At 36.7% G+C, this 27,091-nt stretch overlaps 1 protein-coding gene across 2 annotated transcripts in view; it reads left to right on the top strand.

The window, feature by feature from the left end:
• Positions 1 to 27,091, top strand: part of LOC112046260 (tolloid-like protein 1) — a 126,905-nt gene that overhangs the window by 74,112 nt on the left and 25,702 nt on the right. For both annotated transcript variants that reach the window (XM_052884626.1, XM_024082854.2), the window contains exons 3-7: positions 9,690 to 9,940; positions 10,404 to 10,978; positions 12,185 to 12,539; positions 14,326 to 14,540; positions 18,114 to 18,292. In XM_052884626.1, coding sequence (XP_052740586.1) covers positions 9,690 to 9,940; positions 10,404 to 10,978; positions 12,185 to 12,539; positions 14,326 to 14,540; positions 18,114 to 18,292 — 1,575 coding nt within the window. The remainder of the gene's footprint in view (positions 1 to 9,689; positions 9,941 to 10,403; positions 10,979 to 12,184; positions 12,540 to 14,325; positions 14,541 to 18,113; positions 18,293 to 27,091) is intronic.

Raw genomic sequence — 27,091 nt, 5'->3', positions numbered from 1 at the left:
CAGAGTAAAGATATTAGTTTAGATAATTGCATAACGATATACCTATAGGTACACTAGTAATCTCACATAATATACCAATATTAAAGTGAGGTAAAGTTTGTAACAGGGGTAATCTCTGGATCTAATAAACCGGTTTGGAAAATTCTTTTACCACTAGAAAGCGACGTCATTTATGTGTGTTATAGGCTATATTTTATCTCCGAAATCCCACGGAATGGGAACTACGCAGGTGAAACCGCGTCGCGTCGGCTAGTACTTTATATAAATTCTCCGTTCCAAAAATTCAAATCAATTTCCAGTTAACAATTTGGCAAGGTCCCAAAATTGAAACACACAAATATATTCCTCCTTTGTTGGCAATTAACGATACAGCCGCCCGCAACATGCCCACAAACTACCCCCAAAAAGTACAACAAAATTTCAACTCTATATTTTATACGCTAAAGTTCAATGTGTTATGAGCACTACTTTAAGTTATTACAAGACTTTACAGATCGATTGTTCTCAAAACAATGTTACGGCATGGTTCTTCGTAACTACGTTAAGTAATTTCTCAGCGAATTGTTTGCGATCCTACACTCGCTTTTAGAACTAGGGATGTGCCTTTAAAGCTATCGACTATCCTACTAATATTATAAACGCGAAAGTTTGTATGGATGTTTGTTACTCTTTAACGCCGCTACTACTGAAGCAATTTGGCTGAAATTTGGAATGGAAATAGATTTAACTCTGGATTGACACATAGCTACTTTTCATTCCGAAAAAATCCATGGTTTCCCGAGATTTGCGAAAACTGATGATTATGATGATATGAATGTTTGTTATTCTTTCACGCCTCGACTACTGAACCAAATTAGCTGAAAATTGGTATTAAGATATATTATAGCCTACTTACTTACTACTAACACACAGACTACTTTTTATCCCGGAAAAATCCATGGTTCCCGAGGGATTTGTGAAAAACTAAATTCCACGCGGTCGAAATCTCGGGCGTCCGCTAGTAGAGAATATTCGACTGAAAAATATCGTGATTTAGAGGTGATATGTTTATATAGATGTAGGATCACGAGGAAATACCAAACGTCTAATAATACTAAATTGTCTTTGTCAATCTTTTTGATTAATTCACATTATTCAACGTTATGTTTGCTTTATTTGTGTTGGAAAATAATAAACGACCATAGAACCTATATCTTCAGTAGGTATATTAAATTGTTTTACTTATGTAAATATGCCACTGATTGTTTTCGTGTCATTAATATTGTAAAGAATAACTTAAAATATTTTCTTATAAATTAGAAAAATAACTAAGTATGTTTATTCTTGTTAATTCTGATCTATCATTATTGTCGATAAAGTTACACCAATCTACACATAAGTAATCAAACTTCAAGGCATTTTAATAGATTAATTGAATGCGGTTTTGTCAGTAATTAAATTTGTCGCTTAGATTTCGTTTCCCTATTCAACTGTTCGTATAATATGTCCTAATCCACTTGAGTTGGGAAAGTTTGTTCAATTATATTGTTTGGGCGAGCCGATAATTTATTATTTAACTTTGTATAAATACTTCTTACTTTTTGGGTAACGACCCGCACTTAACTTACTTTCGCTTAACGAAAATAATTCACGAAAACTTATTTAATTCGATAGCTTTCAAAACTTAAGTATATCAATTATTCAATGTTTTAGTAACTTTTTGATAGGTCAAACTCTAAACCTTGGTTTATCGATTTCGATAAATAGTTTTTTATCACAACTCTATATAAAATCTGCTTTATAATACTAGTTATAAAATATTGAAAATGTGATTTTTACATCCAAAACTAAAATAAGATTTAATTAATTATCATCATCATCAACCCATATTCGGCTCACCAATAGTCCACCACGCTGGCCCAATGCGGATTGGCAGTCGTCACCCACGCAGAAAATTAAGAAAATTCTCTGGTGTGCAGGTTCCCTCACTATGTTTTTCCTTCACCGTTTGAGACACATGATATTTAATTTCTTAAAATGCACACAACTGAAAAGTTGGAGGTGCATGATCCAGAACTGATTCGAACCCACACCCTTCGGAATCGGAGGCAGAAGTCACATCCACTGGGCTATCACGGCTCCACGGCACAAGATTTATTTACCTTATGTTATTTATTTTTTCGGTTAGGCATTAGTTAAGTACTTCCTTTATTCTTTGACATAAATGTGACGACTCAATCCCTGCGGATTGGGAATTTCCTTCAATGAAATTATTTTGGGAAATCGTAGAACATTTATGCGAAGGGAAAACTTTTAATTGGTAGGGGAAAGTACATTTATAAAACATGGCAATGTGACCCCGATTTTGTTAGCGTGTAAATGTTCATTTACACGAGCGGCAACTCTACCGACGACCGCAGTCGACTGCAGTCAGCGACGTCTCGGCGGCAGCCAACGGCATTCGACTGCAGTCGGCGACCGCCGTTGAACGCCGCCGAGAGTCGACTGCGGTCGTCGGTAGAGTTGGCGCTCGTGTAAATGAACCCTAACATAACATTATTTTAGTTACAGTGTTATGTATTGTATCTTATCTATTTATGAATATGGAGGTTGGGGTCCCAAGGTGCTGGAATGGCGACCTCGCACTAGAAAGCGCAGTGTTGGTCGACCCACCACCAGGTAGACTGACGACATCAAGTGAATCTCAGGGATTCACTAGATGCAAGCAGCTCAGGATCGTGATGTTTGGAAGTGCCTACAAAAGGCCTATATCCTGTAGTGGACGTCCATCGGCCGATATGATGATTGCTGATTATCTATTTAAGCTCTCCAACTGAAAAGTTGTGTGCATTTTAAGAAATTAAATACCACGTGTCTCAAACGGTGAAGGAAAAAACCTGCATACCAGAGAATTTCTTAATTCTCTGCGTGTGTAAAGTCTGCCAATCCGCATTGGGCCAGCGTGGTGGACTATTGGTGTAAGTTGTAACCCCTCTTATTCTAAGAGGAGCCTCGAGGTCAGCAGTGAGCCGAATATGGGTTGATAATGATGATGATGATGAATTCGGTTCACCGTGGTGGTGGGTCTGAGCTAAGGGAGATCTGGCCCTATAAGTATAATAATTAAAATTCGGTCATCAAGAATGTTAGGTGCTACATCCATGTCATTGTCGTCCGCTCGTAAGTAAGAGGCCATGATTTATTTTTGGTATAAAATAGCCATTGTTCATCATTCATCATCATCTCCAATCCCTCAAAAAGCGCTTGACGGATTGGAAAACTTGACATTGTTAACTTGATAGCCAACAATCTTAAGAAGTCGAACGGCCAAGATCGGGCATAGTGGGCGAGATTATACCACTACGTGGGGCCCGCTAGGGAGAAGAAAATAGTCCATCTCCATTCAAAATTTCAACTAGATAGGCTCTGTGTTTGCGACATAAAGGAGTACTTACCTAAGAAACATATCGTCGTAGGTCGTAATTACTTTCTGTGTGATGATTATCTACAAGCATCAGTATCAATATTAAACTAAACTTGTTAAATGACGTAATAAATAGTCCAATAGTCTCGAGCGCAGTTGTCAGCTGTCAGTTGGGATGGTTCAAAATTCGCGAACGCACATCAATTGCGGAGACTGCAGACAGCGCCGTACTCCGATTGCATTATCATAACGACTTTATGCCGTTGTAAGTTATAAGCGACATGCTGGAAGCTTAGAAGAAGAAGAAATACTTTATTATATCTACACAAAAATACAAAAATAAATAAAAACATTATTTTTAGCAGACTCAAAAGTGATTACAAAAATAAGAAAACTAATGTCGAACAAAGGTTATACACAACATTTGTCAGGACAACTTAAATTAACAAATCAAACTGTAACCAAAATAAGACCCTAGAATGGCAGAGAATGACCTTGAGTGAAGTCACGCACTTGTGAGCGTTGTATGTAGGGTTAAAGATACCTTTGACTGTTAACAAACACTCCCCTCTTCCACTCAAGTCACTCGCCCCGCCTATCCCAAGTAACCCATAAAGAATTACACAACAAGAGATGTGGACGGCTCGAACGCCACGAGCACACTGAAGCCGTCCGTACCGCAAGTCGTTGCAACGCGGCGATAACATTATAAATTAATAATTTAAATTTAGAAATCAGCATGCAAAGGTAAATTAGTACAAATATAGTACGGGAAGCGTTGACGAAGCATGAAATCATGCTCTGATTAACGTGCCGTTATCTGTAAAAAAAAAATACGAATTTGACATTGATTTTGACATGATTTTTAACCCCCGACGCCAAAAGAGGGGTGAAGATGAAGTGATTTCAATTTAGTTTATTTTGTATAAAAGGTGACTTATGTGCGAGTGTTCTTAGACATGTTTGATGAAAATCGTTTGAACCGTTTAAAAGTTGTGGAGGGTGAAAACGAGGGAGAATAACTGAATGTCTGCAAATATACAATAAAGTGCCACTGTGCATTAAAAGAATAGTGACGACTTGATCGAGAGTGTAAATAATAATTTCATGACCTTCGAGGGTTTTTCAATTTTATTTATCACATCACACAACTCTGAATCATCTAATTAGATGATCTTGTAAGTAGATGCGTCGGAGTTCTGAATATTGAATCACCTCGTCTCGTTTATTTACAGAACCCATGCTAGGTTGTTCTTTTTAATGAGAGAATGCGAATGTGACATGCTCTGAACTGTCTGCGGACTCCTCATAGGGTAAGGGTTTATTTTAGTCTGTGCAAGATCTGCCCCGACCATGCTCTGCTTGCCTGTGGAAGATCTTAGGGATATTAGATAGAAGCAGGCGTTACTTTGCGGAAGTTCATCATGATTATATAATGATTTATTTATTTTGCTATCATCCGCGAAAAGTCGACGAACCCATGCGACAACGTCACCCAGGTCCGACAAAATACTTTCTACGTACGTTTCACCCCGAAACCGGAGCATCCTCAGGAGATGTTGACTCTACAACGTGCAATTGCAAAGTGTCGTTTTCGACCTTTGCTTCGTCTTTTATAGACCAAAAAGTAGGTGGGGCAAGAGGTGGGCGTTGCCAAGATACTCATAATATAAGCGATTTATCTCGCATCGCATTCAAACATTTTTATTAGTGGTGACTTCGATAACTCTATTTGTTCATTTAATAAGGTAATTCCTGACTTATTATGTTTTATTATTTCTAATTGTTCCAAAACCCATAGTCGTAGGCCTTTATTGCAAGTGTGTAAAATGTCATACATATGATTATGTATGACATTTTACAAATAAATCATTATAAGATCTTAGGGAATTTATTTATCTAAAAAAACTAAGTGAACAGAAGAAAGGGATATCATTGTATAATATAATTATTGTGATCCAACACACAATTACTTATTACCTGACGTTTCGAAAGAGCTTGTAAACTAAGCATATTTGAAATAAATGAATTTTGACTTTGACTTTGACATACTCGTATTTATTTTGTTCAAGTTAAAACGCTTGTCACTTGCACCGAAATCTTTCAGCAATTCCAAGGAACGTCGCTTAAGACATAATGTTTGTTTTAGTCTTCAGTTGTCAACGTATTATATTCAAGTGACTAGCATTCAACATGCATTCAACTAACTTTTGTACGCCAAAATAGTTATTAGTAAATAAAGTTAAATTGAAAATAATGCAACAAGAAACTTAAGCTAACCTATCCCAATAACTATACAAATCATGCCCACATTTCCGCATTGGACAGTCAGGCTGATTTTCTGCGCAAAATCTTATCGATAATATTTAATAAATAAATAAATAATTGTATTTATTACCGGGCTGCAAAAACCACACTCAAAAGCATTTAGTTCAGTGTATCCGAATTGCAAGAACAGAGCAAAACTGACAAAAAAAATGATTTTTTGTGAGATTTACCCGAATCTTCCGGTAAAACCACAATCCACCTACGTTAAAACAAATTGAAAAATAAAGTTCTAAAAATCAGTTCATAATTGAGGAAAATATCGCTGAACATACATAGGTACATGTAGACTATACGGGAAATTAAAAAAAATATACATACAGCCGAACATGCAACCTTCATTTCATGTAGGATGGTGCGGGTGACAGCTCGTTTCACTCTTGAAAGTTTGCCGCGATTCACGTTATTAGTTCGTATTATGAACGTCTTAGGCGACTGTCACCGTACCCATGCTATCCGAAAAACACTTTAGAGCATTTTTTTTATCTTCGTCTGAATTATGCACATAAAAAATTCCAAGCTTTAAAGTCGTCTAAAGGCAAGTTTAAGTATTTTATTACAAAAATGTTTTCAGAAAGTTGCGTAATAAAATGTTATGAGATTTAATTTTTACGTCTTCTAAGTGTGGTTTTGTAATTAAACTAACGGACGCAACTCTTTATCTCTTTAATCCTTTTAAAAAATCTTTCTTTTGAAGGTATTTACAATTAAAATTCCTTAATTACTAACTTATGTAGGTATAAGTTACCTAGTCCCCGTGCTAGTTCTAGTTGTTCAGTTGTCTGTTTTACAAGTTAGTAAATAATAAAAAAAAGTAGGTTTACACGATAATTGATAAGTAAAATGTTAAATGGAATAAATAGGGTTGAATGGTTAATGATTATCTCGCGGACAAGGTCATGGGCGTCCGCTAGTTTGGCTATATACCGCAAAGCACAGTCAGTACCTACTGTAATATGGAGTATGACGTCACGAGCCTTGATAGCCCAGAAGATATAACCTCTGCCTCTGATTCTGGAGAACGTAGGCTCGTATCCAATCCAGGCCATGCACCTCCAACTTTTCAGTTATGTGCATTTAAAAATAAATATCACATGTCTTAAACGCTGAAGGAAAAACATCGTGAGAATTTTCTTAATTCTCTACATGTATGAAGTCTGCCGGGGCAACGTGGTGGACTATTAGCCTGACCCCTGAGAAGAAGATCCACATTCTGAGAAGATACTCGTGCTCGTGATGGATTTTTCCGGGATGAAAAATAGCCTATGTGTTAATCCAGAGTAAAATCTATTTCCATTCCAAATTTCAGCCAAATCGCTTCAGTAGCCGCAGCGTAAACGAGGAACAAACATAATTACACACTTTCACACTTACACACAAACTTTCACCTTTATAATATTAGTGTGATTGTGAGTATTTGTATTGACGTATGAGTTTAAAAATTAACAAAAGAATGCAATAAGCTTATAAAATAAAATGTTTATAAATAAATATTTACTGATTTTGTGCAAAAATTTTGTGGAAATCCCGCGGGAAATCAGCGCGCGGCAGAAGCCTAACCGCAGTAACCTAATATTTTCACTCGGCGGAAAATGTATCAAAAGAGATGAAACGTGATGGAATAGGTGAATAGTTCAAAATGATGACAACGGTTTATTGTTCAAAGAAGAAAAGCGAAACGCTTACTTAAAATACCCTAACATAACTACCTAATCCTTATAGAATACTAACTGACGCCGCGTGGTTTCACCCGCGTGGTTCCCGTTCCAGTAGGAGTATGGGGATAATATATAACCTATAGCCTTCCTCGGTAAATGGGCTATCTAAAACTGAAAAAATTTCATAAATCGGACCAGTAGTTCCTGAGAATAGTGCGTTAAAACAAACAAACTCTTCAGCTTTATAATATTATTATAGATGTAGTTTTAGAGAACATGGGCTTCTTAATGGGACCTTAGTTGAAGCAGGCGATGCTTCAACTAAGGTCCCATTAAGAAGCCCATGTTCCTTCCTTCCTTTGGTGGGGCCCGAAAGCAGAAGCAGAAGCGCGGAACAACTCTCTAAGTGCGTCTCCTAGATGTACATTGTACAGTCATGTTGTAGGTACTCGTAGAGGTCAAATATATACAGAACATCTTTTATTGAAGTCCAAAATAACCAAACAAGATAATATTGAACAAAACAAAGACTGACAAAGTTTATCAGATTGATATAATATGAATCACCATTTGTAATTCGGAATAATAACAAAAGACGAACACTGAAAGTAACATCTTTTTTCTCGAATTCCGTATTCCGCGTTTCCTATTAGTTATTTGTTGGTCGCGTATTTTAATTATACAAAATATTAATTAAATAAAATTCTCAATCGACTTGCCAAGTAAATCATGATTTTTCTTCTTGCGGCAATAATATAAACGAAAATCTGATTACATTTGTTAATAGATTAACCATAATTGGTCTCTTTCAGAATGACAATTAAAATGAAAATTTTCTCATCTCACTTGCTCTTAAAATACTTGTTTGAAAACGTCAATCAAGTAAAGCAAGTTTTACACCCTCATGCCTTGAAGAGTATGTTAAGCCGTTAGTTAAGTGGTCGTTATTTTATTATTTAACGAATTTAACATTATCACCCCACCAAGTCACATTAGAGCAGCTTGGTGAGTCTAAGCTCTATATCCCCTTTAATATAGGTACAGAGAGAGGCCTGGCACTGTGTTTCATTAAAAAAAAGCCTGATAATGATTATGACCATGTGTGGTGGAGTTACTAAAATCAATTTAGTATTGCTCGATAGAATAGAAACACATCTAAGTAATTTATAATCAACATAATGTTAATCTAATAAGCTACTAAGCCACTATATCGATATACAATAACACGTGGTCATCGTAAACCATGTCATCCATTACGGCGCGTGTATGCATGTATGTGGAATTAATTAATTGGCAGCCAGCGTTGGACCGCAGCTGGCCGAGAACACGGGATCGTTACATTTTATGGCAACACCAGATGCGCGTTGTTAATCGCCTGCAGCGTTGCATTATTGCGAATTTGAAATTCGAATCAGGTTATAGATTACCGGATAATTGAATTCATGTTTGCGTTTTCGTGAATCGGTTGATCTATTTAACGATTGTGATAATTTATTAATCTGCAATTTATTAGTACCTATTATAACTATTTATTAATCTTTAATTTATATCATTAAAACATTTTATTAATTCCTCTATTTATTATAACAACAATGGTGGACGACTTTGATATTGTGTACGTGTATTAACTTTCAACACACCAACTTAGACAAGACAAGGTTAGACCTGCCTCGCTAGACATTACCCCTCTGTTAAAAGTATATGATCATGATCTATCGTAATACAAACTGCGTCTATAAAATCATGTTTCATTGTGTTAAAATTACACTTGTATGTATTAGGATTTAAATTTATAGTTGTGTGTAGTGTAAGGGCACGGGATATATTTATTGGTATTAAATATTTTCGATATGTTATATGTTTTTGACTAATTTGAGTGCGATACAAGTCCAAAGGTAATTGGTCTGAGACCAATGTAACTATCACAAAGGTTCAAGTCCTGCGTTTGGTTGTAATATACTGAGTATCTTTTATTCTAAGAAATTTTCTTTAAAATTATTCAGCCCAGAGTTTAAAACACCTAACTGACGCGGACCTATTTAATTTTGATTTAAAGTACTGTTTTCGTTTGGCTGGTGGAAGGCTTCGCTTGTGGCTAGTTACCACCCTACCGGCAAAGACGAACCGCTACACGATTTAGCGTTCCGGTACGATGTCGCGTAGAAACCGAAAGTGGTGTGAATTTTCATCCTCCTCCTAACAAGTTAACCTGCTTCCATCTTAGATTGCATCATCAAGGGCCAACTCGTCAAGAATAATAAATAAAAAACAAACTAATGAACAAAACTTTCTCTTTGTTTCAGAAAATTTCCAAGGAGACATCGCCATACCAAACGTAGATTATTTTAAACCAGCCAAGACTGCCCCCTCAACATCTAAAATTAATAAATCGTTACAAGAAGAAGTGGAAAGGCTTAAAAAAGAAGTGTTGTTAGAAGGTTTACAAGTAGAAGAGGAAGGACTAACTGATATACTAAGAAAGAGAACAAAACAGCCATTAGCGTTTTCTCAAGAGAAACCAAAAAAGTACAATGAAGCTTCCATAGCAACTAAAGTAAGTTAAGAACGTTTAATAAAAGCTAAGTAAATAATTGCTTTTTGTCATACCATCGTAATAGTATCATACCATAACAATACCATGATATTTAATAGATTATTATGGGCTCGGACCAAAGGCGCGCTTGGGACCCCATAACTTTAATTTTAAGTTTGCGACTAATTACAACCATTATCTAATAGCCTAACATTTCAAAAATATAATACTCATTGAACTAAAAGAATCTGAACTTTGACTTTTTGACTTACCTAATAATGACTCAACATAACTTATTGTAATTACATATTTCATATTACATTACCTGTGAAGAAACAAGTTGAAAAAGCTAATGTTTATATTAAATCAGTTTCTTAAAATTATTTTTCAATGATTTTAATATCTAATATATCTGATATAATTAACTATTTGAATAACATATTTTTCATTATGTATACGATAATTTTACATAGATTATTTTCAGGTATTACCAGCTGGCTTAGATAAATCGCTATTAATGAAACATGGAAGAATGCCTATAGATGAAGAGTTAGACACAGTTAAGTTTAACGAGCAAAGTAAAAGTAGTAATTTTAATGAAACCAATATAACAGATAACTTAACAGAGTCAGAAAGCTTAGAACAAGATGGCGTATTAGTTGTAAACATTTCAAGTGATAACATTTTAAATCTAGACGAATTTTATCCCCACATGCAAATGTCTAATTTCTCACATAAATCTGATGAAGTCACGAACAAGATACAGAGTAACAGTAGAGAAATAACTGGCGATTTTAATAATAACCTAAAATTTAAAGAATTGCCTGAAAATATGACAGTAGCTCCCGCTCCTACGAACGGAGTTTTACCAGTAAACGAAAAGGATGAAGACAATGAGACTTTACAGAAACAATTGATAGATAACGCTAGTCAAGAGCTTTACAAGAAAATGTATGGTGCCAATAGTTTACTAAAACCTACACAGAGTTTGCAAAGTTTATTAGGAAACACATCTAGTCATAGACGGCGACGGAGAAGAAGACATGGTAACGGTAGACGGTAAGATTGGCTTATTTGGAAACTATAAAATTGATTGCATGTTTTAATAGTGCCCTAAAATTTTACAGTAGTAGATTTTATGACAATGTAATCCGCGTAAACACTACCATCAATTTTAGACGACCTATCTGCCGCAGCTACTAACTGCGTCATATAAATTATACATATATCATCGACTTCGTCCGCGTGAAACTCGATGTATACTTTCAACTACCTCTACCCTACCCCTACCCTATCCTACCCCTACCCTACCCTACCCTTACCCTACCCTACCCCTACCCTATGTTGAAATTTTTCCTGAATTTTCTTTGCTATAAACCTCACGGAGCCCGAGACCTTTCCAACGAATGCAAAACCGTGGAAATCGGTTCGTGCGTTCTGGAGTTATAGCGTCAGGAAGGAAAACCCGTCTTATTTTTATATAGTAGATAAATAATTAATGTTAATACCACCCGTACTTGAGGAACTCGTAACATCCGCTCTTCTTCAATGCAACCCAAAGTAAAGCCAAGTTAACTTTGATGCAGCAGTGTTCACAAAGGTTTTAATAAGGCTAATGAATTCACGCGAAAAGTATGCAGATCCGGCTGAATAGTGCATTAATTCAATCTACTTCGCCAGTTGATGCGGTACGATGCAAACTACTTGAGTGTAAGACTGGAAATGTGCAGATACGTTTAATTGAATTGCCTTTTGTATTTAGATCTGTCGGTCTTTGCTCTGTAAGGATCAACATCAGACGTTATTAATAATATCTAGGACTTACATGGTCTCGGAGAATTCCCGAAAGAGGAGGAAATCTTCCTAACCATCGAAAATTTTTGAAAAAAATCAAATCTCTAATATAGAAAGAAAGAAAGAAAATATATTTATTACTACATTATGCCACACATCACAATTATTTAAGAATAATACCCTGCGATATGTGGCATAACCTAGAAAAAGGTCCTAGCTCAGCATATTGCATATATATTAATATCTTATAATCCGAACCCGGAATCGAATCTAGTACTTGATATCTAGCTGCATAGGCTAATTGCCAACGAGGCAGTTTGTTGTTTGTTACAAAACATTTTGGACATAACTTGCGTTTAAATAAAATCGAAAATTAATTGACACAAATAATTTTCATTCTCGGTTTTTTTTTAATTGAGCGCCTACATTTTTGATATCACATTGTTACTTCTAAAATAATATATTTTGCAGGCTAAGAAATATATCCACTGAAAAAACAGGAGACAATTCAATAGCAAGCAGCAAGGAGCAACTCAAGAGCACCGAAGACAATACAAGCGATATTCAGAGAGGAAAACTAAAAGGGCGACATCAAAAGAAAATACCAAACGCAGATCACAGAAAAACCATGCGTCATATTGCGCCAATACACGAATTCGAAGAGAAGTTCGAGTTAAAACCACCACCAAAGCCTTTAAATTTTGTAGATGTTTTGAATGTCGAAAAGGGGATATCAAATAACACAACCCCATTCGAAGGTTGGTTTTTTCGGGACACCGAAGATGATTTAGAAGCCAGCGAGAGTAAATTCTACAATCATACAGAGGTAATTTGAAAAGTAACTTTAATTTTACGATATCGACTTATCATAATCTGACTTTTCTAAATTAATTTTGAGTAGTAGATTCGAATTATAAAGGACCTTCGTTCATCTGTTTATTGGACAATGAATATTTTAAAAATTTTTTTTAATTATTTACAAGTTATCCCTACAATCTCACCTTATGGTAAGTGATGATGCAATCTAAGATGGAAGCGGGCTACTTTGTTAGGAGGAGGATGAAAATCCACATCCCTTTCGGTTATTACACGACATCGTACAAATCGCTTGGCGGTAGATACGTCTTTGCAGGTAGGGTGGTAACGAGCCACGGCCGACTAACCAGACCTGGACTAAACCTCAATCCTCCTCCTCAAAACCTCAATCCCACTTCCTGCTCAAATCCTCAAAACCTCAATCGGCCCAGCCGGGGATCGAGAACACAGGACCTCCGTCTTGTCAATCTATCGCTCGTACCACTGCGCCACGGAGGCCGTCAAAAATTTGCTGTTTTAGTATGTTGTAAAATATAACTATAATAGATCGCCTAAAAATTATTGACCAGACTATATTAAGATAGGAAATTATGATATAAGTGCGGTAAGTTGAAAATTACAGCCGAGGCGATATTGCAGCTCGAGCCGTAGGCGAGAGCTATAGTAAGGAAGCAGATGCTGATGATGATTATCAAAGCGCACGTATGTCATACGACGTTTTATAACACTTTCTGAAAATAAATTTGCATCTTTGCCTTTTTCCATGTGCGTAATGAGATACATTACTATATTGAAATTGGCGAAATAAGCGATACTTTACGAGCAAATAAATAATTATACTGGCCTGAAGTTTTTAGGCAACCTACACAGAATTATTCTTAACGTACAAAATTTGAATTAAAATTTAAATTAAAGAGTTACTCAGGAAACACTAACGTTGTCTGTAACGTAGTGTTGGTTTAAAATGACAATCAAACACGTATTTTTTTTTATTTGTAGGGATTTTATTAGTGACCTAATCCTAACAGAAGAGTTAAGAAGACAAATATTACAATGTTCATCTTGCAACACTTTGGAAATTATTCATACTTGTAGAACTTATAAATTGAAAAATATTTTTTAAAAGTCCTGCCTGCAAGGCGCCGGAGGCCTACCTATAGTTCAACTGGCGTAAACTTTTAATGTTTCCGCTAGGAGCTACTGTACTAGTGCCAACGATTTTCTATTATTAGATATGTTACGTGCCTACAAAATCACTGCAACAAATATACACATTATATATTTACGAGTAAGTCACTCGTTAATAATGTTGCTTTCTATTGGTGTAAGATTTTTTTAAATCGGTCCAGTATTTTCAGAGCCTATTTACCACACAAAAGTACATTTTACCCTTTTAAATATTATTACTGTAGACTAAATTGATAGTATTGAGTATTGGTAAGTGATGATGCAATGTAATGAAATCGGGCTAACTTGATAGGAGAATGAAAATCCACACCCCTTTCGGTTTCTACACGACATCGTGCCGTAACGCTAAATCGCTTGGCGGTACCCCTTTGCCGGTAGGGTGGTAACTAGCCACGGCTGGAACCTCCAGCCAGACCTGGACCAAATAAGAAAACTTCAATCGGCCCTACCGGGGATCGACCTAGGACCTCCGTCTTGTAAATCCATCCTCGCATACCAATGCGCCATGGAAGTTGTCAAATTTTACCAACTGTCAAGATCAAGGGCTAACTTGTAAGGCATAAAAAAAAAAACTGTGTCATCAAAATTTTCAATTTTCCTTCCCTAAGAGACGGCACCGCACCGCGCGAGCTGCCACCAACAGGAAGGAGCGTATTTGGGACAACGGCGTCATACCTTACGAGATCGACGGCAACTTCAGCGGCGCACACAAGTCGCTGTTCAAGCAGGCCATGAGACACTGGGAGAACTTCACGTGCGTCAAGTTTGTGGAGCGAGAGTCGGATCATAAAGACTACATCGTGTTCACAGAGCGACCTTGTGGGTAAGTGGACTGGCATTATCCATTGAGTTACTACGTGCTAGAGAAGACACCAGTTATCATTGCGGCGACATCGCCGCACTGCACATGAGTGTCTTGCTAGCTTACTACGTAGACGTAGTAGTAGGACGTTTTGATCGCAACAATATTCTATAGTATGGGACCTTGCGGGTATGTAAACTGTCATTGTAATAAACGTGTGCAATCAAAAGCTATTACCGTACAAGATCGACGGCAACTTCAGCGGCGCCCACAAGTCGCTATTCAAGCAGGCCATGAGGCACTGGGAGAACTTCACGTGCGTCAAGTTTGTGGAGCGAGAGTCGGATCATAAAGACTACATCGTGTTCACAGAGCGACCTTGCGGGTATGTAGACTGGCATTATCCATTGAGTTACTACGTACTAGAGAAGACATGTCAAAACTGCGGTGACATCGCCGCACTGAACAATAGTTTCTATCTCGTTTACTTTGAGCAAAAGTTGTAAAAGCCACATTTGAGCTTAGGATGTTTTGATCGCATCAATATTCCTTGCGAGTATGTAGATGTCAATTGTCATAGACACTTATCACTGCGGCGACATCGACGCACATTGCTTTACTTTCTTGCGTGCTTACTCCCTATATTGAGCAAAACTTGTAAGAGCCATATTTAGGCTTAGGACATTTTTGTCGCAACAATATTTAGTATTGGGACCTTGCGGGTATATATCCATTGAGTTACTAAGTACTAGAGAAGACACCGCTCAGTACTGCGTTCAGTACAATTGCGGCGACATCACCGCATTTACTATCTTGAGCGAAACGTATAAGCATTACGTAATTCCTAAAGAATTAAGAAAAGCTCAGTATGTTGACCGACCAAAGACTTGAACTCAGGAATTTGTGATCTATGTAACTATTGGATACCATATCTAATGGTAATGGTATCCAATAGTTACATAGACTAACGCTAATCATTAGAGCTAAACCTACGAGGCGTCATAATGATTCTAGAATTCCAGAATAGGTTCTCTCTGTAAAACGTAGTAAATATAAAGCCCTCCACTAGCTCTCATTTCTAAATGCATTGTGTGGTTGTAATTGGAGGAGCATTTTGTGTGACGTATCCAGGTTAAGATGCTATGACAGTTTTATTGTGTTTCCCGTTATCATTCGTTTGACTTTGATCTTGTATTTTCCTATTACTAAATGCCATTTTAGTAATTGTGATAAGTCTATTGCATGTATCTGTGTGATAGCCCAGTGGAGAGAGCCGTGATAGCCCAGTGGATATGACCTCTGCCTCCGATTCCGGAGGGTGTGGGTTCGAATCCGGTCCGGGGCATGCACTTCCAACTTTCAGTTGTGTGCATTTTAAGAAATTAAATATTACGTGTCTCAATCGGTGAAGGAAAACATCGTGAGGAAACCTGCATACCAGAGAATTATCTTAATTCTCTGCGTGTGTGGAATCTGCCAATTCGCATTAGGCCAGCGTGGTGGACTATCCCTCTCATTCTGAGAGGAGACTCGAGCTCAGCAGTGAGCCGAATATGGGTTGATGACGACGATGTATCTGTGTAGGTATTTAATAAATTATATTCCACTAGCGTACGCCAGATGTAAACTTTCATTTGTACGTGTCAACTGGTTATGTTTTTGATAATACGAGTAAATGGGTTAATAGTATTGTGGGAAATAGTAGGCAGTCTGAGACGGATATGACGTCGCTCGATCTCGTGTTGGCTAGTGCCGACGTTAGGTGGCGCGCCTTTTTCCGTAAATAGTAGGGAGTTAGAGAGGGGTAGCGATCGGGTGGGAACGACTGGCGATTTAAGGCGCTCGCCGCTTCGCTCGCTTTAATGTTCCGGTGACGATCAATCCGTCAACATCCCAGAGCAATTCTTCTTGAACTGCTAACTAAAACGAATTACATTTTGATTTAATTAAGTTGTCCTGACAAATATTGTGAATCACAACCTTTGTTTGACATTGGTTTTCTTATGTTTGTAATCCACTTCTGAGATTACTAAAATTATCTTATCTGGCACGATGTGCAGTTGTGCATGATGGCATGCCACCAACACATGATCAGTTTTATCGGCTGTCAAGCCGTTAGCGCTGCAGGCATGTAAGCTTACCTGATTATCAGTGGCTGACTTAATAGATTTTGAGTTTATACCGAGCAGACAGATAGACAAACGCGTCGGACGACTTTGTTAATGAGTACAGATTTTATTTATGCCAATGAAAAAATTATACTTACTTGTAAAAGAATTAATGATTCTTTGATGAACTTTGAACAAAACTTTGACAAAGAAAATTACATTAAAAATTGAAGGATAATAGAACAAAATTTAAAAAAAAAAAAAAATTGAAGGAGCCGGACTCTACACCGATGTATCATGGGTTCGATCCCCGCCAGCCTATTGTTGTACCCACTCTTAGTAGTCTTTCAGAGGGAAAAGGATATAACTATCATATTTAAAAAAAATATATAATAATATTAAATTTTTATACAAAGACAAAAATTCCAAATAAAACGTTTATTTTCAATAGACTTAAGTCTTTTCAAACGACGCAAAATTGACTGTAGTTATTCACTACTAGTTAGGAAAGCAGATTCCTCATCTTTCTTCGGCAAATAATTCGCAAATAATAACTCAGCAATTAATTTGCCGAAGATATAAAATTATGAAAATAATTTCCAAAGATTCTCAGCCTACCTGTAACTACTTCTACATTTAGGGTGTAGATGAAAGCCAATACCAATAAAAGATAGAAAAGCATTTTTCTAAGTTACTCTTTAAAAATAATCTAGAGGCCAAAACAGATTATATTCAATTCAAAAGACATTAAATCCCATGTGTACGTACTTGCTCTTAAAATTAAATGATTCACATTCCAGAAACGGACAAAAAAGGGTTCTCAAATTTAGGCCAATTTTAGCCAATTTGTCTCACGAATTAGCAAATTATAGCTTTGCATGACAGAATTTGATCATCAAATTACTGGGTACATTATTATTTGATTAATTCGGTAACATGGTATCATGTGTTTTGTTTATTTAAAGGCTTTTGTTGATTTAACTTTACGCATCTTAGATAGGATTAGATAAAGGATGTTTTTAGATAATGTGGTGAATATTTTGAAATAAATGTAGTTGGAAATAGACAAATGATTTTAAAAAAAGGAGCGCCGCAAAACGCCTAATAACAAAAGCGATGTCGTGAGTGTGGTTTGATTAAACAGCAAAAAACGCGAGGTTGTTGAAAAAAGAAAAAGACCTAGAAAGAGGGTAGATCGATTCTGTCCCTAACAGCAGATGTCAACTTGGCGTCTCGAAACTTCAGACCCGTCGTGACCATTAAAAATCTCGTCGTTTTATCGTGGTATGTTTTGTATGTTGTGTTTAAATAATATTCATAATGGAAATAGACAATTTACTATTTGATTAATTTCATTTACGTGTATCATAAAAAATATATAAATAGGTACGTGTGATGTTGTGCGACATGGTTTGCAAATTTCTCATGCGAAAGCGTGGTATAGCATTATAAAATAAATAACTCCTTAACCATAACTTTGTTCTAGATGCTGCTCATTCGTGGGTAAGCGCGGCGGAGGCGCTCAAGCGATATCCATCGGCAAGAACTGCGACAAGTTCGGCATCGTGGTGCACGAGCTGGGCCACGTGGTGGGCTTCTGGCACGAGCACACCAGACCGGACCGGGACCGGCACGTGCAGATCATACGGGACAACATACTCACCGGTAAGTATTAGTAGCTTATTATTTCCCTGATTGTGTAAGTTTCGTAGGGCCGTAGGCTCCTTAATGGGACCTGAGCAGTGTCACCAGAGGTTTTAGGGGAGCGTAGAAACATCGCCTGATAGTGCCCCTAGGCAGAAGCTGAAGCTGTGGGCAGAACGTATCTCTAAGGGCGTCTCCTCTGAGACACTGACCTCGGCTTAGATGGCAGGGTGTTTTGGCCTGAGCGCTCCCGAGATTGTGATTTAAAAAACGCACTTCTCGGTGACATCAGATATTGGGGACCTCGTAGGCGTAGATGCTGTGTAGCTTGTGTTTGTGTTGTCTGGGAAGCATTGTCGGTCGTTAAGTCATCGTCAGGATCGTAAAATGCGTTTTTCGGGCGTTAGATCTACAATCGACCCTGGGGTCAGGGGTTTAGTTGCAAGCCTCAACCACTAGTTGGTTGAGGTGGGTGGCTGCTCTCTCAAAATAAGCCACCTTCGCCGTTCTACCACAGGACTGCTTGGGCATCGTAGATATCTGCACCGCTACGTCGTCAAAATCCCTCGGACGCGTACTAATAAACGGTGTAATTCCTCGTTCCTTATACGCACTGCAAAGATGTGGAATGCTCTCCCAGCTTTCGTTTTCCCCACCACCTACAATATGGGTATTCAAGTCAAGAGTGAATAGGCATCTTCTAGGCAAACCCGTTTCACTATTGGCTGCATCATCGCATACCATCAGGCGTGATTGCAGCTAAGCGCTTGCTTATAAAAAAAAAAAATTACGAGAGCTGTGTTATATATTGGGCATTTGGAGGGCTTATCTAAAGTCAGCTGGAAAGAATGTTTTTCTCGCGTCAGCCACTAACGATAAAGTCGGCAATCGCCAGCAAACGCGCGTAGACATGTGTGGTAGCGCTGTATACTTGACCGTCTGTGGCCGGCGTTACTTGTAACGTATATTTACCGTAATCCATTTGGTAATTATACTTCAAAGTGGTTTTTACATAATGAACTGCACGTGAATAAATTATAAAATCCTTCGCATCCTTTGCGAAGTGAGCGGTTTAAAAACATTAGGTAACAGCTGATCTTCACGAGTTTCCGCAATCAATTTTGCGTAGGCCGTCGATACGCCGTCATCTAAAACGAGCATTAGGGTGATAAGGTTGGCTTATCGATCAATAACGTCTTAACAAAAATCATTTTTAGCAGATTTATATTGGACGTCGTCCACGTGGAATACAATGTACAACTAATAGGTATAATACTTACTGACGCTCAAAGTCAAAAACTCAAAATTCATTTATTTCAAATAGGCTTAGTTTACAAGCTCTTTCGAAACTTCAGGTAATAATATTAAACTTAAGATAATGGTAATAATCATTCGAAAACTTAAAATTAAAGTTACGAGGGTTCCAAACGCGCCTTGGTCCGAAAAGAGCCCACAACAAACTCAGCCAAGGTTTATTTTTTTTTTATTTATCACCATTTTACAAACTTATTTAAAACTAAGCACACAATCGTATAATATATCGTATATATATAGTTTAACAAGCTTTTTTATCATTTGAATACTCATTAACACTATAATAAGACTTTACTAAAAGCTTGCTTGCTTGCTCGGCGGATTCACTGGCGTATATTTCATTTTTGTGGGTCTAAGGCGGTAAAATATAGCCTATGACACTCACAAATAACGTGGCTTACTATTAGTGATGGAGTTTTTGAAATCGATTTGGTATACTATATATACTAATATTATAAAGCTGAAGAGCTTGTTTGTTTATTTTTTGATTGAACGCGCTAATCTCAGGAACTGCTGGTCCGATTTGAAAAATTCTTCCAGTGTTAGATAGCCCATTTATCGAGGAAGGCTATAGGCTATATAATAACCCCGTATTCCTACGGAAACGGGATCCACGCGGGTAAAACTGCGCGGCGTCAGCTAGTAATATAGATAACATTAGATCATTACAATGTATGAATGTAGATATTTACTCGTAATTAGAAGTAGGTGTTTCAATTTGGGCTAAATTATTATTTTAACAAGCGTTGCGTGCTCACTCAACCTTGCGAGATATCTACACGCGATGTCGCGACGGGACATTTAAATTAATTACGAGTTACAAGGTAGAGGTATATTTTTTTTCTATAAAAAAAACTGAAAAATCCAATAAAAAAATCGTCCACGTGTTCTAAATGAAAAATAAAAATCTCTTATTAAAACTTAACTTAGGTAACTATACAATAGGTACTGAAACTACCTAAATCTATGACAGGATCGACTTGTCAGTACATTAGAACAGACCAGTGATTTAAATACTGACAGTCGAGCCTGTCAGCAAATGCCTCCAGGATGCTGCTGGAACGGACCCAGATTGACTGACCCTGACTGGAGATTCTGCTTTATTCGGATAACAAATAAAAACAAATATGTACTACAGCAAGCGGGAATCGAACCTCTAAACTTTTGGTGTTGAGTCCCGTTTAGCGTGGAGCTATTGAGATATCTTTCTTTGTTATTGCAAATCTTGGAAGGAAGTCGGAATTTTGAAAATTATAAAGCGAATTATCGTAGTCATGCGTAAATTATGATTAAATTTCTTTAATTATCAAAATAATCTTGGATATACTATTTTTGACGACTTCCGTGGCGCAGTGGTATGCGCGGTGGATTTATAATACTGAGGTCCTGGGTTTGATCCCCAGCTGGGCCGGTTGAGGTTTCTTAATTGGTCCAGGTCTAGCTGGTGGGAGGCTTAGGCCGTGGCTACTTACCACCCTGCCGACAAAGACGTACCGCCAAGCAATTTAGCGTTCCGGTACGATGTTGTGTAGAAACCGAAAGGGGTGTGGATTTTCATCCTTCTCCTAACAAGTTAGCCCGCTTCCATCTTAGATTGCATCATCACTTCACACAGGTGACATTGTAGTCAAGGGCTAACTTGTAAAGAATAAAAAAAAAATACGAGTACATAGCTGTCTTAGAACGATGTAAAATAAAATCTTTGTATCATTTCTGAAGCCTTATCATCATATACGTGCTTCTTAAAACAAGTTTATATATTATGTTGATGTAACATGAGGGCCCTATATTTACATAAAAGGATTCCTGTACAAAGCACTTAGTCCCTGAGCCGGAGACGGGTGAAGTCTTTCCACAAATATTGGCTCAAGGCTGAAAGTAAAGGTCGCTTCGTGTTATTATGAAAAAATCCGAAGCGCGTTTCAGAATAACATAGCGACGGTTCTGTATATTTTAGTAAGTAACGTGAAAAAATCTATAGGTAAGGGTATGTTAATAAATACATAAGATATGTTTTAGGAAATCTGTAGATGTGCGTAAATATTAACATAAATAGTTAAAGTAAGTTAAATCTCCTGTTTGTCAAACGAACCTTTAATAAAAAAAAATAATAAGCTCAAAACGCGAATTCTTGGAAACCACGCTCTAAAAAGTATACTCATACTATTGTACATACTTGTCATGTTATATTACATTAAAAATAAAAATGATAACAACAAATGTACTTACATATTTATTTATTTTTAAGAAAAATCAACAATATATACAATATTTACTGTATGTTACAGCCAATTACAGAGTTTCCATAGTTAGAATAATTATAAAAAGCACAATCTGAAAATACATTCAAGAAAAGGAAATAATTATAAAACAGAAAAAAAAATCACATTAAAACGTATGACTGTAGGTAGTGAACGTTGGTATGAGAAATTGTGTATGTAGTTGTGTGTGTTGTGTGTGTGTGTGTTTGTGAAGACAGTGTGTGCTAAGTGTTTATACATATTATTAGTGTATGCCACTTTAAAGCGCTTTAAAGCGCTATTTAACCGAGCTGGCTAATTCACTAACTTTGACGTATGTTAGTTGACATAAACTGAATTGAGGTTCTATGTAAAAAAGTGTCATCCGGTGCCTACTGACAACCCTTCGTGGATATCGTACAGTAGGATTTGTCAGTTTTATGTTTATTTTAATAGGTTACTAATAAAAACCAAATTAGGGCTTTACACCTATGTATATGCAGTATGCACTGGTCACTTTCCTATTTTGACACAAACACGATATATCCACAGATAATTCTTGCTGCAGACTCAGGGGATGCTTATTCTAGACTCAAGTGATGCTTATTGTAGACTCAGATCACGTCTATTGTACTGGACGTTATGCCATATTCGAATTATGAATTCGATTAGTTTCGGATAACTGTTTTTCTTTATTACATTTTATTAAGGAACCCTAAATATTAAACTTGTGGACTCATAAAGTGTAACACAAATTGGCGACCTCTTCCAAGGGATCATAATCTGAATAGAGGCACTCGTGTGGAGCGCGTAACGTAGCGAGTGAGTCGTGCCCTTCGCGACTCTTGACCCGGCCACTGGGTGCGTCTGCAGCTTCACACCTTAGCACAGGGCACTCTTCTATGTTTACACCATTGCGGTAAATATGAGTTTTTTTATCTGCCGGCAAGTCGAGCAAAACAAAAAAAAAGGGGGCACGCGATAGATCGACTTGGCAAGCGCTCTAAGCAATGTTATTGAATAAAATTTATATTAATAGGGATGATGACAGTTTTTTTTAATTGTATATAAATTAAGAGTATACTAATAGCAAAGCAATTTTGTAAAAGTAACAGGGTATCTGCGATCATTACTTTCGGTGCTACAGGAATTTAAAGGGTCAGATTTGCGGCGCTGCCGCGGATCTCTGAAAAACGCTCCATACAATACGAGTTAGTGACATCGTTGGCTCGCTCATCATTAGGTTTGTATTTGCGTTTAAACAAAATTACTAATATCTTTGTTATTTGTGTCACATTTAATGTAAGGAAGCTAAAACTGTATGAATTTTCATCTAATTACGATAAAAAAAAATTAATAGATTTTGAAATTTTATAATCTTATTTATTGTGCAAATATCCAGACAATCTTTGCTTTCTATGTATAAATTAGTTAACATTGACCTTATTTACCTGAATGTATCATAAAAATCAATATATTCAAACCTAGTCATCATCCCCATTGTAACATATGAGTATATTGTGTATACATGCGATGGCCAAGTCAATCTATTTATTTAAAATATAAAAGATTTTTAATATTAATATGGTCACTACAAGATGTTGTTAGGTTAGCTAATTACGTAATAACTTGAAACAGAAGATCTCTTAATTACGGACAGAATAAGGTAATCGACTTGGTAATACATGGATCTCACAACTTTTTGCGGTAGAATAACTGATTTCGAGAATTGCTACATTTTACAAGTGTTGTTTTTTATGGTATATTTTATTCTTAACTAGCTACAATCTCACCTGATGTGTAAGTGATGATGCAATCTAAGGGTTCATTTACACGAGCGACAACCGATGATCGTAGTCGACTGCAGTCGGCGACGTCTCGGCGGCAGGCGACGGCGTTGCCGACTGCAGTCGACTCCCGTTAGCTGCCGCCGAGATGACGCCGACTGCAGTCGTCGGTAGCAGCTGCTGCTCGTGTAAATGAACACTAACATGGAAGCGGGCTAATGTGTTAGGAGGAGGATAAAATCCACACCCCTTTCGGTTTCTACAGAACATCGCACCGGAACGCTAAATCGCTTGGCGATACGTTTAATCCGGTAACCAGCCACGGCTAAAGCCTCCCACCAGCCTTAACTAGGTATCTAAGCAAAAATATAAATAGCAAACTAATAACTATATGTACAAATCATGTCCACGTGGAATGGTGGTAAGAATACTGATGATACTGACTTCAATTCCGCGTTGGACAGCCAGGATTATAATAATATAATAATAATAATACTTTATTTCAAGCTTCAATAGGCTCATAGTTATGTTAGTAAAAATAAAAATAGAATGTGTTAGTAACTTATTTTATTAAATAAATCGTACTAGTAATATGAGTGTCACTGCCGCTCCAATCCATTTGACATGGAACAGCAGTTATTCACATATTATGCTTTACGCAAAAAATGACCCAGACCTTCTGTCACCAGTAGAGGCAACTATAAGAGGGACACATTACTAATTACTTTTAAAAACTTGGCACATCTGTTATGTTGTCCTGTAATTGTCAGATGATGACGAAGTGTAGGCACTGGACGGGTGAACCGTACATCCATTAATAGATTAACACCGCCCTGACACAGTTTCTTTGACCCATTACCTAATGTTACGCGTCAGTGTGACCCGCAGTCACATTGAGGAGGTCACGCGTCATGACGCCTCGCGAGTCACGCGTCTGAGAGTAGACATGGCGTTCTTCAGGAATAATAACCAAAGTAGATATATAGACCACAGCGTATTTCCTGTTTTCGAGAAAATACGTGGATAGAATAAAACCTATGTGAAAATGTAGCTTTCTTAAAATCAGTTAAATAGTTTATGAGTTACATTTAACAAAAAAAAATTAAATCTTACTTCTTTATAATATTAGTTGAGATAAACTATTTTAACCTAACACAATAAAATTTACACTCTGTTACACAAACAAACAACATTTATACCAAATAGTTACTGTACAAGTTATTTATTTTTACCTCCTACAATATAATAATAATAATAATAATAATAATAAAGCCTTTTATTTTCTCTTCTTCACAAAATTTTACAATTCATTTAACTTAAAGTCACAATTTTTAAAACAACACATTACATAATTATTCCGTTAGATAATCATAATCCATGCATTTTCATAATCATAAAGAATATTTAATTAATTAATTAATTACAATTTTAAAACAATAAATCTAAAATTACACATGTTTCCTATTCTTATTCCGTGCATATACCTAGTCATTTAACATAATTATAATCTGATCTAATCATTTATTCTAATGCATACATTTTTTATCTAAAATATATAATTTATTCAATACATTTAGTCATTTAACATACTTAATCATAATCACACATAGTCATTTAAGTCAAAAAATATATTTAATACCATTATGAGTAAATTTTCATTTTGTCTTTCTGTTTTTTTTTTTTTTTAGCAATTTAATTTATTATTATTAGATTATGTCATATTTTTTTTTTTTTTTTTTGTTTTTCTTTCTTATTCTTTAATTTCCAAAATTATGTTAGGTTGAAGATGAGAACCCTCTCGGGTGTAGGCCTCCTCCAAAACAGACCATTTTTTTCTATCTTTTGCAGACTCTTGCCAGTCTTTACCAGCGATGGCTGCTATATCATCAGCCCATCTAGACACCGGTCTGCCGCTTCTCCTCTTGCCCTGCGGCCCTTTCCATGTAGTAACCTTATGAGTCCATCTGTTATCTTGTTGTCTAGCCACATGTCCAGCCCACTTCCATTTTAATGATTGTGCTTGTTTAAGAAAATCTAGCGTTTTCGTTTCAGCTCTTATGTCTGATGCTTTGATTTTTTGACATTTTTTAATGCATAAGAGGCTGCGTTCCATTGCTCGTTGGCACACTATTATTTTAGTTTTTACACTTTTTGTGAAAATCCATGTTTGTGCACCGTATGTTAGGCATGGGAGAACGCAAGAGTCCATTGCTGTCTTTTTGAGGCTTACTGGCAGTTGGCTTTTAAAAATTTCTTTCAGCGACCAGTATCTGTTCCAAGCAATTGTTATTCTCCTGTTTACCACCTCTACATTAGAGTATGGGTTAAAAGATATCTGCTTCCCAAGGTAAACATACTTCTCTACATAATCTAAGATTTTATTGTCAATATATATGGGAAGGGTGTGAGCGTTTGTCATTAGTTTTGTTTTCTCTTCATTTATATCCAGCCCAACATTTTGACTAGCCTTATGTAGAGTTTCTAACATGTATTGCATATCTCTTCTAGTTTCTGCAAAGAGTATCAGATCATCCGCGAATCTTAAATGTGTTAGGAGGGAACCATTGATTTTTATGCCCTTATTTTTCCAATTAAGATTTTCAAATATTGATTCGAGTACTGCAATGAAAATTTTGGGAGAGAGTGGGTCTCCCTGTTTTGTGCCTCTGTTTATATAGATTGGTGGTCCAACGCTCTCCATCTTTACTCTGCTTTTACTTTTGTTGTATATATATTTAATTATATTGATATAGTTTTCATTTATTTTGCAGTCTTTTAGAGCTTTCCATATACTGTCATGGTAAATAGTGTCAAAAGCTTTTTTGTAGTCTATAAATGCCACATAGAGTGGCACTCTATTCTCTTTATATTTTTCAAGTATTTGTTCTACCGTATGAATGTGATCCATGGTGGAAAACCCTTTACGGAAACCAGCTTGTTCTTTTGGTTGTTTGGAATCTATTTGGGTGTTAATTTGGTTAAGGAGACAAGTCGAAAAGAGTTTATATAAACAGCACATCAAACTTATTGGGCGGTAATTCCTGATATCTTTCGGATCTCCTTTTTTGTATAAAAGAGTGATATGTGACTCTACCCATTGATAGGGAACGGTTTCCTCTTTTCTTATTAAATTAAAAAGGTTATGTAGAGGGCCTAATAAAAGATCAGCAGCATATTTAATCGCTTCGTTTGGAATGTTGTCTGGACCTGTACTCTTTTCGTTTTTCATACGTTTGATTGCGTTCATTATCTGAAGCTCATTCCACTCTTCACTCACTAGTTTATCAAACTCATATTGGTCAGTTTTTACATAGGAAGTGATTGTTCCGGACTTATTACTATAGAGATCTTTATAGAACTGAGACGCTGTCTCTAAAATAGCTCTTCTGCTGTTTTGGATCTTGTTTTTGTCTTGCAAACAAGGCACCCATGTTTTACTGAATGCGAGCTCTTTATTTGCCTGTTTCACACTACGTCTT

Source organism: Bicyclus anynana, chromosome 12 (assembly GCF_947172395.1).
Source record: "Bicyclus anynana chromosome 12, ilBicAnyn1.1, whole genome shotgun sequence".
NCBI classification, from domain to species: domain Eukaryota; kingdom Metazoa; phylum Arthropoda; class Insecta; order Lepidoptera; family Nymphalidae; genus Bicyclus; species Bicyclus anynana.
The sequence above is the reverse complement of the archived record's forward strand: the minus strand, read 5'-3'. Positions and strand labels throughout refer to the sequence as shown.